The 13,106-nt window shown below is 52.8% G+C and overlaps 1 protein-coding gene across 8 annotated transcripts in view; it reads left to right on the forward strand.

Moving 5' to 3' along the window:
- The window catches only part of DOCK3 (dedicator of cytokinesis 3), a 603,350-nt gene that overhangs the window by 521,147 nt on the left and 69,097 nt on the right, over positions 1-13,106 (forward strand). For all 8 annotated transcript variants that reach the window (XM_050957666.1, XM_050957672.1, XM_050957667.1 and 5 more), the window contains one exon: positions 12,691-12,751. In XM_050957666.1, coding sequence (XP_050813623.1) covers positions 12,691-12,751 — 61 coding nt within the window. The remainder of the gene's footprint in view (positions 1-12,690; positions 12,752-13,106) is intronic.

The raw sequence follows: 13,106 nt of genomic DNA on the forward strand, positions 1-13,106 counted from the left end.
GTAGCTATTCCGTAGCTATCCCATAGTTCCCGTAGTCTCCCCTGCCCCTTAGAATTCTGAGTTGAGAGCCCAGTGGCTGATGGGGCAAAAATCATTGTCGCGGGTGGTTCTGGGTAAATGTCGTCAGTCATTCCTTCCTCCGGGAAAGCAACGGCAGACAATCATTTCGCGCTCTTTTTCCCTGGATTGTCCTGGCAGACGCCATAGCATGGCAACCATGGAGCCCGTTCAGCTTTTTTTATTTTACAGTCACCGTATGTGTACTGGATGCCGCGGACAGAGGCGATACTCCAGTGCTACACAGCAGCATTCATTTGCTTTTGCACGATAGCAGAGATGATTACCAGTCATTCTGTACCGTCTGCTGCCAGGGTAATTTGACAATGAGATGACGGTTATCTGTCCTTCTGTGCTGTCTGCTGCTATCACGGGTGCCCCTGGCTGAGGTCGGCCGGGGGCGCAAAAGCAAAACTGGGAATGACTCCCCGAGTCAATCCCTCCTTTATGGTTTCTAAAAATATAGAGTCAGTCCTGCCCAGAATTTGGGGCAAGTGTACTAGAGAAGCAGTGTATCAGAGAGTACAGCTGCTCCGTGTCAGATCCCGCAGAAATGATGAGCTACATGCCATTCACGGGGAGTGCCCCTGCAACAACCCCACCCGTTGCTTCCCTCCTTCCCCAACCTTCCTGGGCTACTGTGGCAGTGTCCCCCCCATTTGTGTCATGAAGTTATAAAGAATGCAGGAATAAGAAACAGTGACTTGTTAGTGAGATAAAATGAGGGGGGGGGGCAACCTCCCAGTGCTATGACAGTCCAGGCAGTACAGAATCTTTTCTTTACACAGGAAAGGGAGGGGGCTGATGGAGCTCAGCCCCCAGTTGCTATGATGAGGACGGTTACCAGCCGTTCTGTCCCATGTACTGGGAATGACCAGGAATCATTCCAATTTTAGCCAGGCGCCCCCAACCGACCTCACCTGAGGCAAGCCAGGAGCACTCACAGGCTAATGGTGACGACGGATATCAGTCATATTGTACCGTCTGCCACCAAGGAGGGGAGAGGAGTGGATACTGCTCTTCACTGCTGCAGCATTGCGTCTACCAGCAGCATTCAGTAGACATAGGGTGACATTGAAAAAAGTCAAGAAACGTTTTCTTTCCCTTTTCTTTCACGTGGGGGGGAGGGAGTAAATTGACGAGCTGTTCCCTGAACCACGCCGGACAATGTGTTTGACCCTACAGGCATTGGGAGCTCAGCCAAGAATGCAAATACTTTTCGGAGACTGCTGTGGACTGTGGGATAGCTGGAGTCCTCAGTACCCCCTCCCTCCCTCCATGACCGTCCATTTGAGTCTCTGGCTTCCGGTTACGCTTGTCACGCAGCACTGTGTAGCCTGTAGATTTTTTTTTCAAACACTTTGGCATTTCGTCTTCTGTAGTGGAGCTCTGATAGAACAGATTTGTTTCCCCATACAGCGATCAGATTCAGTATCTCCCGTACGGTCCGTGCTGGAGCTCTTTTTGGACTTGGGACTGCATTGCCACCCGTGCTGATCAGAGCTCCACGCTGGGCGAACAGGAAATGAAAATCAAAATTTCGCGGGGCTTTTCCTGTTTACCTGGCCACTGCATCCGAGCTGAGATTGCTGTCCAGAGTAGTCAGAGTGGTGCACTGTGGGATACTGCCCGGAAGCCAATACCGTCGATTTGCGGCCACACTAACCCTAATCTGATATGGTAATACTGATTTTAGCGCTACTCCTCTCGTTGGGGAGGAGTACAGAAACCGATATAAAGAGCCCTTTATATTGATATAAAGGGCCTCGTAGTGTGGACAGGTACAGCGTTAAATCGGTTTAATGCTGCTAAAATCGGTTTAAACGCGTAGTGTAGACCAGGCCTCAGCAACCCCACACATCTCCAGATCGCGATGCTACTCCAGCCTCTCAGCACCGCTCTCCAGCCTCACAGCACCACTCTCTGGCATTGGAACACTACTCCCCAGTGTGGCGCTGCCTGCAGGATCAGCTCCTCTTGTCACCACCCTGGCCACGGCATTCCCAGTCCCGGTCTTCGGACTTGGAGACAGGATCTAGATACTCAGAGTGGGGTCGGCACCAGTTGGGCCATGGATGCTCTGAGGTGGGGGCAAGGCCATGGCCTGCTCAGTGGCAGGGACCACCACAGTGGCCATTTTGGACCCCGTGAGCATACTGCCAAGCGCAGGGCGCCCAATCTAAAGGCTCCCAATTGGCCACCTCTCAACCACAGGTGCCGGAGGCTTCCACCAGTCGCCCCAACCCTAGGGGTGCCAAGGAGGTGCCATGCCCACATCCCACCCATGGAACCAACTCCAATTCCTGAGCAGGACTGTTGTCTACCTGGTCCAGCGAGTGAGACAGGATGAGAGGTCCTTGACAAGCAGGAGGGACAGGAGGACGCTATTCCCCAATTAGCCTCCTCATCGTCCTCCCTAGATGCAGCTGTTGCAAGCACTTCTGTCTCTGCACCAACCCCCATAGACAGCCGTGCCCACCAGGACCTCTTCACAGGATGGGACACGACATGGGTCCGCAGGCCAAGGAGGTGATGGAGTTGGAGGACCCAGTGGTCGACATCTTGGCCGCAGAAGGTCCTTTGAGGGTGGCTCTGCCCCCATCAAGACCATACAGGCCAATGCCAAGATCATCTGGCAGACCCCAGCCTCCATCCATCCCACCGCCAAGGGCGTTGAGAGGAAATACTTCATCCCATTGACGGGGTACAAATACCTCTTCACGCACCCGCAGCCTTGTTCTTTGTTGGTTGTGGTAGTGAATGAGAAGGAGAGGCAGGGGCAACAAGCCTCAGCACCTAAGTCCGAGGACACCAAGCTCCGCGGGGGGGGCTCCAACTCAGGATTGCCAATCAGCAGGCAATTCTGAGCTGGTGTAGTTTCATCTTATGCATCTGATGAAGTGGGTATTCACCCACGAAAGCTCATGGTCCTATACGTCTGTTAGTCTATAAGGTGCCACAGGACTCTTTTCTGCTTTTATAGATCCAGACTAACACGGCTACCCCTCTGATACTTTAATCTCCTGGAACTCGATGCCCAAATTCAAGGAGCTGGTGCCAACAGAGTCCAGGGAGGAGTTTGGCGCAATCGTGGAGGAAGGCAAGGCGGTGATACTGGCCTCTTTACAGGCCTCACTAGATGCTGCGGACTCGGTGGTGCGCACCTTGTTCTCCGGTATCACCATGAGGTGTAGCTCCTGGTTGCAGGCCTTGGGCCTCCTGCCTGAGGTTCAACAGACGATGCAGGACCTGCCTTTTGATGAGGCGGGCCTGTTTGTGGAGCAGACTGACTCTCGGCTGCATAGCCTAAAATACTCAAGGGCTACTCTGAAATCTTTGGATATGCATACCCCAGCAACCCAATGCAAACATTTCAGGCCCCAGTAGCAGCAGCAGCACTCCTACCATCCTCAGCCGAGGAAGGACTTTTACAGGAAAAGGAACAGGAATGGCAAAAGGAAGCCTTCCAACCCCCCTTCTGGGCAGGGCCCAACTAAACCATTGTTTAGTTCCAAGCAGGCCTTTTGAAGGTGCACCCAAGGATGGTGCACCAGCTTCGATTCCAGATCCTTCTCCCTCTTTTTTGAATCGTCTGTCCCACTTCTACCATGCTTGGTCCCAAATAAGTTCGGACTGCTGGGTCCTCCATATGGTGGAAGTGGGATATTTTCTCCAGTTCTGCTCCTACCCTCCCTCCAGCCCACCTTCCCCATCCCTCTTCAGGGACCATTCTCATGAGCAACTCCTTATCCAGGAGGTTTAGGCACAGTGGAGGAAGTTCCTCAGGAGTTAAGGGGCAAGAAATTCTATTCCCGATACTTCCTAATCCCCAAGGCCAAGAGGGGTCTTAGACCCATTCTAGATCTGCGCAGACTCAACAAATCCATGGTAAAGTTGAAGTTCCGCATGGTCTCCCTGGGCACCATTATCCACTCCCTGGATCGGATCTGGGAGACTGGTATGCCACCCTCGACATGAAGGTTGCATATTTCCATATAGCGATTCTTCCCACACACCAGCACTTCCTATGCTTTGTGGTTAACCACAAGCATTACCAATTCACTCTCCTACCATTCGGCCTCTCAGCAGTCCCACGAGTGTTCACCAAGTGCATGTCAGTCATGGCTGCTTTCCTCTGTTGACAGCAGGGGCAATATACCCCTATTTGACAACTGGCTGCTCAAGGGCCACACCAGGGGGCAGGTGCAGTCCCACATCCATTTGGTCAGGTATACGTTTGAGCGACTGGGTCTCCTCCTCAACTTGGGGAAGTTGACCTTGGAACCGACCCAAAGAATAGAATTCATTGGGAAGGTGTTAGATTCGGTTCAGGTGTGAGAACTTCTGCCAGAGACCCGATTCTGAGCCATCATGGACATAATTCAAAGCCTCCAGCAAATCCCAAGCACAATAACAAGGGAGTGCCTGAGTCTCCTCCGCCACATGGCTGCTTGTGACCCAGCACTCCAGGCTGCAGCTCAGACTGTTACAGGCATGGCTCAACTCAGCTTACCTTCCAAAGGTGCAACAGCTTGAATTCAGTGGTCACGGTGCCAGGGCAGGTCCTCATGTCCCTCTACCGGTGGCTCAACCCTCAAGCAGCGTGCGAAGGTGTCCCCTTCCACAACCCTCAGCCTTCCTTGTCCCTGGTTAGGGCCGCGTCAGCTCTGGGATGGGGTGCACATCTGGGAGACTTCCGGACACAGGACCTGTGCTCTCCCTATATATCAACATCAAAGATCTGAGGGAAGTGTGCCTAGCCTGCCAGGCCTTTCAGGCCTGACTACAAGGCCAGTGCATAGCAGTTCATAGACTCATAGACTTTAAGGTCAGACGGGACCATTATGATCATCTAGTCTGACCTCTTGCACAATGCAGGCCACAGAATCTCACCCATCCACTTCAATAACAAGCCCTTAACCTATGTCTGAGTTATTGAAATCCTCAAATTGTGGTTTGAATACCTCAAGCTGCAGAGAATCCTCCAGCAAGTGACCCATGCTCCATGCTGCAGAGGAAGGCGAAAAACCTCCAGGGCCTCTGCTAATCTGCCCTGGAGGAAAATTCCTTCCCGACCCCAAATATGGTGATCAGTTAAATCCTGAGCATGTGGGCAAGACTCACCAGCCAGCACCCAGGAAAGAATTCTCTGTAGTAACTCAAATCCCATCCCATCTAATATCCCATCACAGACCACTGGGCATACTTACCTGCTGATAATCAAAGGTCAGTTGCCAAATTAATTGCCAGAATTAGGCTATCCCATCATACTATCCCCTCCATAAACTTATCAAACTTAGTCTTAAAGCCAGATAGGTCTTTTGCCCCCACTACTCCCCTTGGAAGGCTGTTCCAGAACTTCACTCCTCTAATGGTTAGAAACCTTCGTCTAATTTCAAGTCTAAACTTCCCAGTGTCCAGTTTATATCCATTGGTACTAAGCTTAAATAATTCCTCTCCCTCCCTAATATTTATCTCTCTGATATATTTATAAAGAGCAGTCATATCCCCCCTCAACCTTCTTTTGGTTAGGCTAAACAAGCCAAGCTCCTTCAGCCTCCTTTCATAAGACAGGTTTTCCATTCCTCGGATCATCCTAGTAGCCCGTCTCTGAACCTGTTCCAGTTTGAATTCATCCTTCTTGAACATGGGAGACCAGAACGGCACACAGTATTCCAGATGAGGTCTCACCAGTGCCTTGTATAACGGTACTAACACCTCCTTATCTTTGCTGGAAATACCTCGCCTGAGGCATCCTAAAACTCCATTAGCTTTTTTAACGGTCATATCACATTGGCGGCTCATAGTCATTCTGTGATCAACCAATACTCCGAGGTCCTTCTCCTCCTCTGTTACTTCCAGCTGATGTGTCCCCAATTTATAACCAAAATTCTTGTTATTAATCCCTAAATGCATGACCTTGCACTTTTCACTGTTACATTTCATCCTATTACTATTAGTCCAGTTTACAAGGTCATCCAGATCTTCCTGTAGGGTATCCCGGTCCTTCTCTGTGTTAGCAATACCTCCCAGCTTTGTGTCATCTGCAAACTTTATTAGCACATTCCCACTTTTTGTGCCAAGGTCAGTAATAAAAAGATTAAATAAGATTAGTCCCAAAACTGATTCCTGAGGAACTCCACTAGTAACCTCCTTCCAGTCTGACAGTTCACCTTTCAGTTCTAACGGAGAACACCATCGACATGTTTTACATCAACAAGCAGAGTGAAGCCCATTCCTCTCCCCTGTGCCAGGAGGCCCTCCAGCTGTGGGAGTTCTGCATAGTCCACTCCATTCACCTGGAAGCCTCCTTTCTACCAGGAGTTCAGAACATGCTGGTAGACCACCTCAGCAGGTCCTTACACACACACGAGTGGTCCATCCGGCTGGATGTCGTACACCTTGTTTTCCAGAGATGGGAGTTTCCCCGGGTCGACCTGTTTGCCACGTGATGCAACAGGAAATGTCCAATGTTCTGCTCCTTCCAGGGTCACAGTCCAGGCCCACTCACAGATGCATTCCTGCTACCCTGAAGAGATCACCTGCTGTATGCCTTTCCCCTGTTTCCTCTCATGCATAAGGTCCTGCTCAGGGTCCACAGGGAAGGGGCAGAGATCATTTTGATAGCTCCAGCGTGGCCTCGACAGCACTGGTACACCACACTCCTAGAAATGTCAGTGGATGCACCGGTGACGTTACCTCTCCTCCCCGACTTACTCAGGACCATGGTCACCTCCATCACCCCGACCTGCAGTCCCTCCACCTCATGACTTGGAAGCTTCATGGCTGAACCCCATGGAACTTCTGTTATCAGAACAAGTAAGGGAGGTCCTCCTCGTCAGCAGGAAGCCCTCCACTAGAGCCATGTATCTGGCAAAGTGGAAGAGATTCTCGTGTTGGTGTGACCAGCGTCATACACCCCCTCTCCAGGTGCCTGTACCTCTCATCTTGGAGTAGCTCATACACCTGAAACATCAAGGCCTGGCAGCATCCTCCATAAGAATACACCTCCCTGTATCTCGGCCTTCCACCCAGGAGCGTCTGGTTGATCCATTTTCACCAACCCTGTGGTTGGTCGCTTCCTCAAAAGTCTGGACCGCCTACATCCCCAGATCCGGCAGCCTGTCCCTGCGTGGGACCTTAACCTGGTCCCCTCCGGGCTCATGGGGGCCCCCATTCAAACCATTGGCAACTTGCTCCCTCCTATATCTGTCACAGAAGGTGGCCTTCCTGGTTGGGGAGGGATAGCTCAGTGGTTTGAGCATTGGCCTGCTAAACCCAGGGTTGTGAGTTCAGTCATTGAGGGGGCCATTTAGGGATCTAGGACAAAAATCTGTCTGTGGATTGGTCCTACTTTCAGCAGAGGGATGGACTAGATGACCTCCTGAGATCCCTTCCAACCTTGAGATTCTATGAATTGTAGTTCTATGAATGGTCACCATTACTTCTGTGAGGAGGGTGTCTGAGCTTAAAGGCCCTCACATCTGACCCACCTTACATGGTTTTCCACAGGAATAAGGTGCAACTCTGGCCTGACTGGTGTTGCACTTCCACACCAGTCAGGACATTTTCCTGCCTGTCTTTTACCCTAAACCTCATGCCAGTTACTGGGAGCAGAGGCTGTACTCCCTCGATGTTTGGCGAGCACTAGCTTTCTACACTGAGCACATTAAGCCGTTCAGGAAGTCAAACCAGTTGTTCATGGTAACCGAATAAAAGGGCTCCTGGTCTCATCTCAAAGAATATCCTCCAGGATCACGTCATGCATCCGCATGTGCTATAAGTTGGCCAGAGTACCGGCCGCGGCTCTTATGGCACACTCCACGAGGGCCCAGGCTTCGTGGGCAGCAGTCTTGGCCCAGGTCCTGATCCAATAAATCTGCAGGGCAGTAACTTGGTCCTTGGTACATACCTTCAGCTCTCACTTCGTTATCGTCCAGCATGCCAGAGATGATGCAGCTTCAGCGGAGTGGTGGTACAATCAGTGTTTCCTTAACTCTGACCCCGCCACCTAGGTACAGCTTGGGAGTCACCTAACTGGAATCGATATGAGCAATCACTCGAAGAAGAAAAAAATGGTTACTCAACTCTTGTAACTGTTATTCTTCGAGATGTGTTGCTCATATCTATTCCAAATGCTGGAGTAACCAGCAAGAAGGAACTGAACAGGTACTGGGTCGGCAAGATCATATATTGAGTGCCACTCTAGGGGGCTCCACAGCCAACCCGACAATTGCAGCTAGGAGAAGAACCTTCCAATGAGAGGAAGGTCTCATTCGTCTTCAAGTGATTGCTCATGTGTATTCCACAATAGGTGTGCGTGCTCTCCACATGCACCGGTGCCAGAAGTTTTTCCCCTAGAAGTACCCGTAGGGGGGAGCACCCCTCATAACCCCTGGAGTGGTGTTGTGTGCTCCCCTCACTCTCTGTTCCTTCTTGCTGCCAGTAAAGGTGCGTCAGAACTGCTCTACTCCAGCTTTGCTGTAGCTCATTTCCAGAATTGTTTGTTGGTTCAGTGTTAGTACCTGTAGTTAGTTAGCTGTTTAGTTAGTTTAGTTAGTCAGTGAGCCTGGGCCGCAGCATGCCCCGAGCCCCGGAGTTTAAATCGTGCAGCTCTTGCAGGCGTTCTGTGCCAAGAAGTGACCCACACACAAACTGTTTGCACGGCTTGAGAGAAACCTATATCAGCAAAAGGTGCAAGATTTGCAAGTCATTAAAGCCTCGGACCAAAAGAGAAAGGGACATTAGGCTCCGGGCCATACTAATGGAGTCGGCGCTGACCCCGCCCCTGGCACGCCGCTCCAAACCGGTATCTGGCACTGGGGCGTCGGTGCGCAGCAACCCTCCGGTACCATCAACCAATCGGCACCACTCCCTGTCCACGGGGCACGCCAAAAGGGCCAGGAAGACTCCCTCTTCGCAGTGGCACCAAGGGAGATCTGGGACAGAGGCTAGGCCAGACGTGGGCAAACTATGGCCTGTGGGACCGTCCCACCCGGTCCCTGAGTTCCCAGCCGGGGAGCCTAGTTCCCAGCCCCTCCCCCACTATCCCCACTTCCCCACAGCCATGCTGCCACACGGGCCACACTCTGGCCTGCTGCTCCCGCTGGGCAGCGTGGGGAGCGCAACTGGCTCTGGCCAGGTGTCATGAGTGTGAGCTCCTGCTGCTGGTAAGGGGTTGGGTAGCGGGGGGGTGGGTAAGGGAGCGGGGAGGTCCTGGGGGGCAGTCAGGGAGGAGGGGTGGTTGAATCGGGCGGAGGTTCGGGGGGCCTGTCGGGTGGGGGTGTGGATTGGGGTCGGAAGGGCAGTCAGGAGACAGGGAGCAGTAGGGGTTGAATAAGGGAGTGGGATCCCAGGAGGCAGTTAGGGGCAGGGGTTCCCGGGAGGGGGTGGTCAGGGGATGAGGAGCAGAGGGCATTATGATAGGGGGTGGGAGTCCCAGGGGGGCTGCCAGAGGGCAGGGGTATGGATAGGAGTCAGGGCAGTCAGGGAGCAGGTGCGGTTGGATAGGGGACGGGGGTCCCGGAAGGGGGAGGTCAGGGGACAAGGAGCGGGGGGGAGTTGGATGGGTTGGGGATTCTGAGCAGGGCAGTCAGGGGGCGGGAATTGGGATGGGGCAGATAGGGGGCGGGGCCAAGCTGTTTGGGGAGGCACAGCCTTCACTGCCCGGCCCTCCATACAGTTGCACAACCCCAATGTGGCCCTCAAGCCAAAAAGTTTGCCCACACCTGGGCTAGGCCCATGTTGGGCTGTCCTCGATCCTCACCAAGCCCCAGGCCTCCAACTCAAGCTGAGCAGAGTAGCCCATCCCTTTCAGAACAGGCCTCTCCAGATGTCCAAATGCTTTCCATGTCTGAAGCAACGCTGATGTCAGCCCCACGCTTCAGTGGCAATTCACCACTGGGATCTCCGATCTCCGTCAAGGGAATATTCCCGAGGCCGATCTCCACCCAGCAACCACTTGGGGCAGAGTCCAGGTGGATTGCCCTCGATGCTGACCAGACTGTCTGTCTGGGTCCCGTCCAGTCCGGACTTGCAGCACCGCTCGTCCTGAAGGGGCGAACATGGGCAGGACCGCGGCAGGCGTCGCTGTCAATCCTCGTCTTGGAGAGGGTACTGCAATCAGTCATGGCACAATCATCGACGTCATTCCCACTCGAACTCCCACTCCAAGTCTCTGTCAAGACATCGCGGCCCCAGGCGTCGATCGCCGGTGTCTCGCCATCGTGGGTCCGCCCATTGAGGCCGTTAGCGGAGCAGCTATTACTATCGGTACCAGTCCTCCACGTCGAGATCGCAGTCCCGTGGCCGTCATAGATCCCGGCACCGCTGCTACTCCAGGTCAAGGGACAGCAGTGGATCGTACGCCAGCCCGGTCTCCATCCGTAGCCGTCCTTTGATGGGCCAGGCCAGCCAACCTGGACAGCCGGTGCAGTGGCACCGAGCATCGTGGCTGCCCAAATGGTACCAGTGGGCACCATGGCCTCCAGCGCAGCCCCGGACCGGAGCTTCAGAAGCACCATCGGTCTCCCTTTCCAGACCCCCGAGAAAGGAGTCAGTGGGACATACATCCTCAGCACCGTGCCCGGAGTCCGACCAGGTGGTGGACCCTCCGGTGCCAGCCGACACCCATAGGACTGCACCAGCCTCTTCACCCTGCCTGGAGGAGGCGATTGCAGGCCCTCCCCCCTCCGTCCCACAGGAGGACTCTAGGGAACACCAAGAACTCTTAAAGTGGGTGGCAGCAAGCCTACACCTCCAGGCAGAGGAGATAGAGGAGCCGTCGGACAAGGGCCCTGATTGCCCTGGCATGGCCCAGGCAGCATTGGTACGGGACCCTCACAGGCCTGGCAGTAGCTGCGCCATGGCCGTTGCCACTCCGCCCGGACCTGCTCTCTCAGGACCACGGCCACCTCCTCCATCCCAACATCGCAGCTCTTCACCTCACGGTGTGGCTGCTCAATGGTTAAGTGGAGAGGAAAGGATGTATTCAGAGCAGGTTCAGCGCATCCTCCTCAAGACAGCCCTCCACTCTCTGCACTTATTTGGCGAAGTGGTCCCGGTTTTCTCGGTGGGCGGTGGACCAGGGTGTCTCCCCGGTGATCGCACTGATCCATCTTATCCTTGATTACCTCCTCCACCTGAGGGCCCAGGGCCTGGCACCCTCGTCAGTCCAGGTGCACCTGGCAGCCATATCTGCCTTCCATCTGCCGGTGCAAGGGCACACAGTATTTTCCCATGCTAATACTGGCTGGTTCCTTAAGGGTTTGGACTGTCTTTTTCCGTATTCTGGACCCCCAGTCCCACAGTGGGACCTAAACCTGGTGTTGGCTCACCTCAGGGGGCCCCCGTTTAAACCACTGGCCACGTGCTCCAGATCTCACCTGTCATGGAAGGTGGCCTTCCTGGTTGCAATCATGTCGGGCAGGCGAGTCTCGGAGCTCAGTGCTCTGACCTCCAAGCCGCCGTACACAATCTTTCATAAGGACAAGGTCCAGCTCCTCCCACACCCCACATTCCTCCCAAAGGTGATTTCCGCCTACCACATGGGTCAGGATATTTTTCTACCGGTCCTCTGCCCCAAGCCTCTAGTGAGGAGCGCCGTCTCCACACGCTCAATGTGTGGCGGCTCTGGTTTTCTACCTCGAGCGGACTAAGCTGTTCAGAAAGTCCTCGCAACTGTTTGTCGCCTCAGCTGAGGGGCCAGCCGATTTCCACTCAGCGGCTTTCCAATTGGATCACTTGGTGCATCTGTTCCTATTAGGAGCTGGCGGGTGTCCCCTCGCCACCCATTGTGAGGGCACGCTCGACTCAGGTGCAGACTTTGTCGGCTGCCTTTGTGGCCCACGTTCCCATCCAGGACATTTGTAGGGCTGCCACGTGGTCTTTGATTCACACATTCACCTCGCACTACGCGATCGTTCCCCAGACCAGGGATGACGCCAGGTTCGGCAGGGCTGTCCTCCACCCTGGGAATTTGTGAACTCCTACCTACCTCCAACAGATATAGCTTGGAATCACCTATTGTGGAATACACATGAGCAATCACTCAAAGAAGAAAAGACAGTTACCCTTTCCGTAACCAGTGTTCTTCAAGATGTGTTGCTCATGTCTGTTCCACATCCCACCCTCCTTCCCCCTCTGTCAGAGTTGTCTGGCAAAAACAAACTGAGGGTGGGAGGAGTGCACAGCTCCCCTTACACCGTGCCAGGCAGGTGCCACTCCAAGGGTCGTGGGGGGTGCTCCCTCTTACGGGTACTGCTTGGGGAAAAACTTCTGGCACCAGTGCACATGGCAAGCATGCACACCTACTGTGGAATAGACATGAGCAACACATCTCAAAGAACACCAGTTACGGAAAAGGTAATTCTTGTCTCTAAGGCACTCAATCCAGAACCTTTTAATAGCACTAAATTAACTTTAAAATTTTGCTCATTTGAAGACTAACTTCCTTAAATAACTTCTTTAGATGTGCACTGTATGGAGTCTCTTTTGAGGGGTGCTTTAAGAATAAACTTTAGCCTTAACTATTGTTTTTGCATCTGAGAGAATTCTGGTTCTAGAACAGTTTCATCTTTAGTTAAGAAACACGCTCTTGCAGTCTAAATATCTCAACAGTGTTTCTCTTTTCAGAGACTGCATGAAAGGAGATGAAACAGAAAACAAGAAGATTGGCTGCACTGTTAACCTGATGGTAAGAACACGTTCTTTTTGTATTTATTGACCTGTACATCATGATCCTATACACAGTATTTTAATCTGGAATGGTAAGGTTTAGATATGATGATCTGCAGAGAAGGTTAATAGCCTCAGCATGCTGCAGATGAAAATTTAGGGTTTTTTCCATTTTGAATTTACAGGAGTGTGTAGTAAAATGGTTCCATCAAGACAGGAGGCAAGAGAGCAGAGCAGATGAGCAAGTGTGACTCTTAGCAAAGAATATTTCTACAGGCATTTTATCCTTTTCCCTTCCTCCTCTTTAATCTCCTCCTGTACAAACACTCCCCCACTCACATCTCCTTTTCTGTATGGCTGTAGTATTTTTAGAG

Source organism: Gopherus flavomarginatus, chromosome 6, assembly GCF_025201925.1.
Source record: "Gopherus flavomarginatus isolate rGopFla2 chromosome 6, rGopFla2.mat.asm, whole genome shotgun sequence".
Taxonomy (NCBI): Eukaryota; Metazoa; Chordata; order Testudines; family Testudinidae; genus Gopherus; species Gopherus flavomarginatus.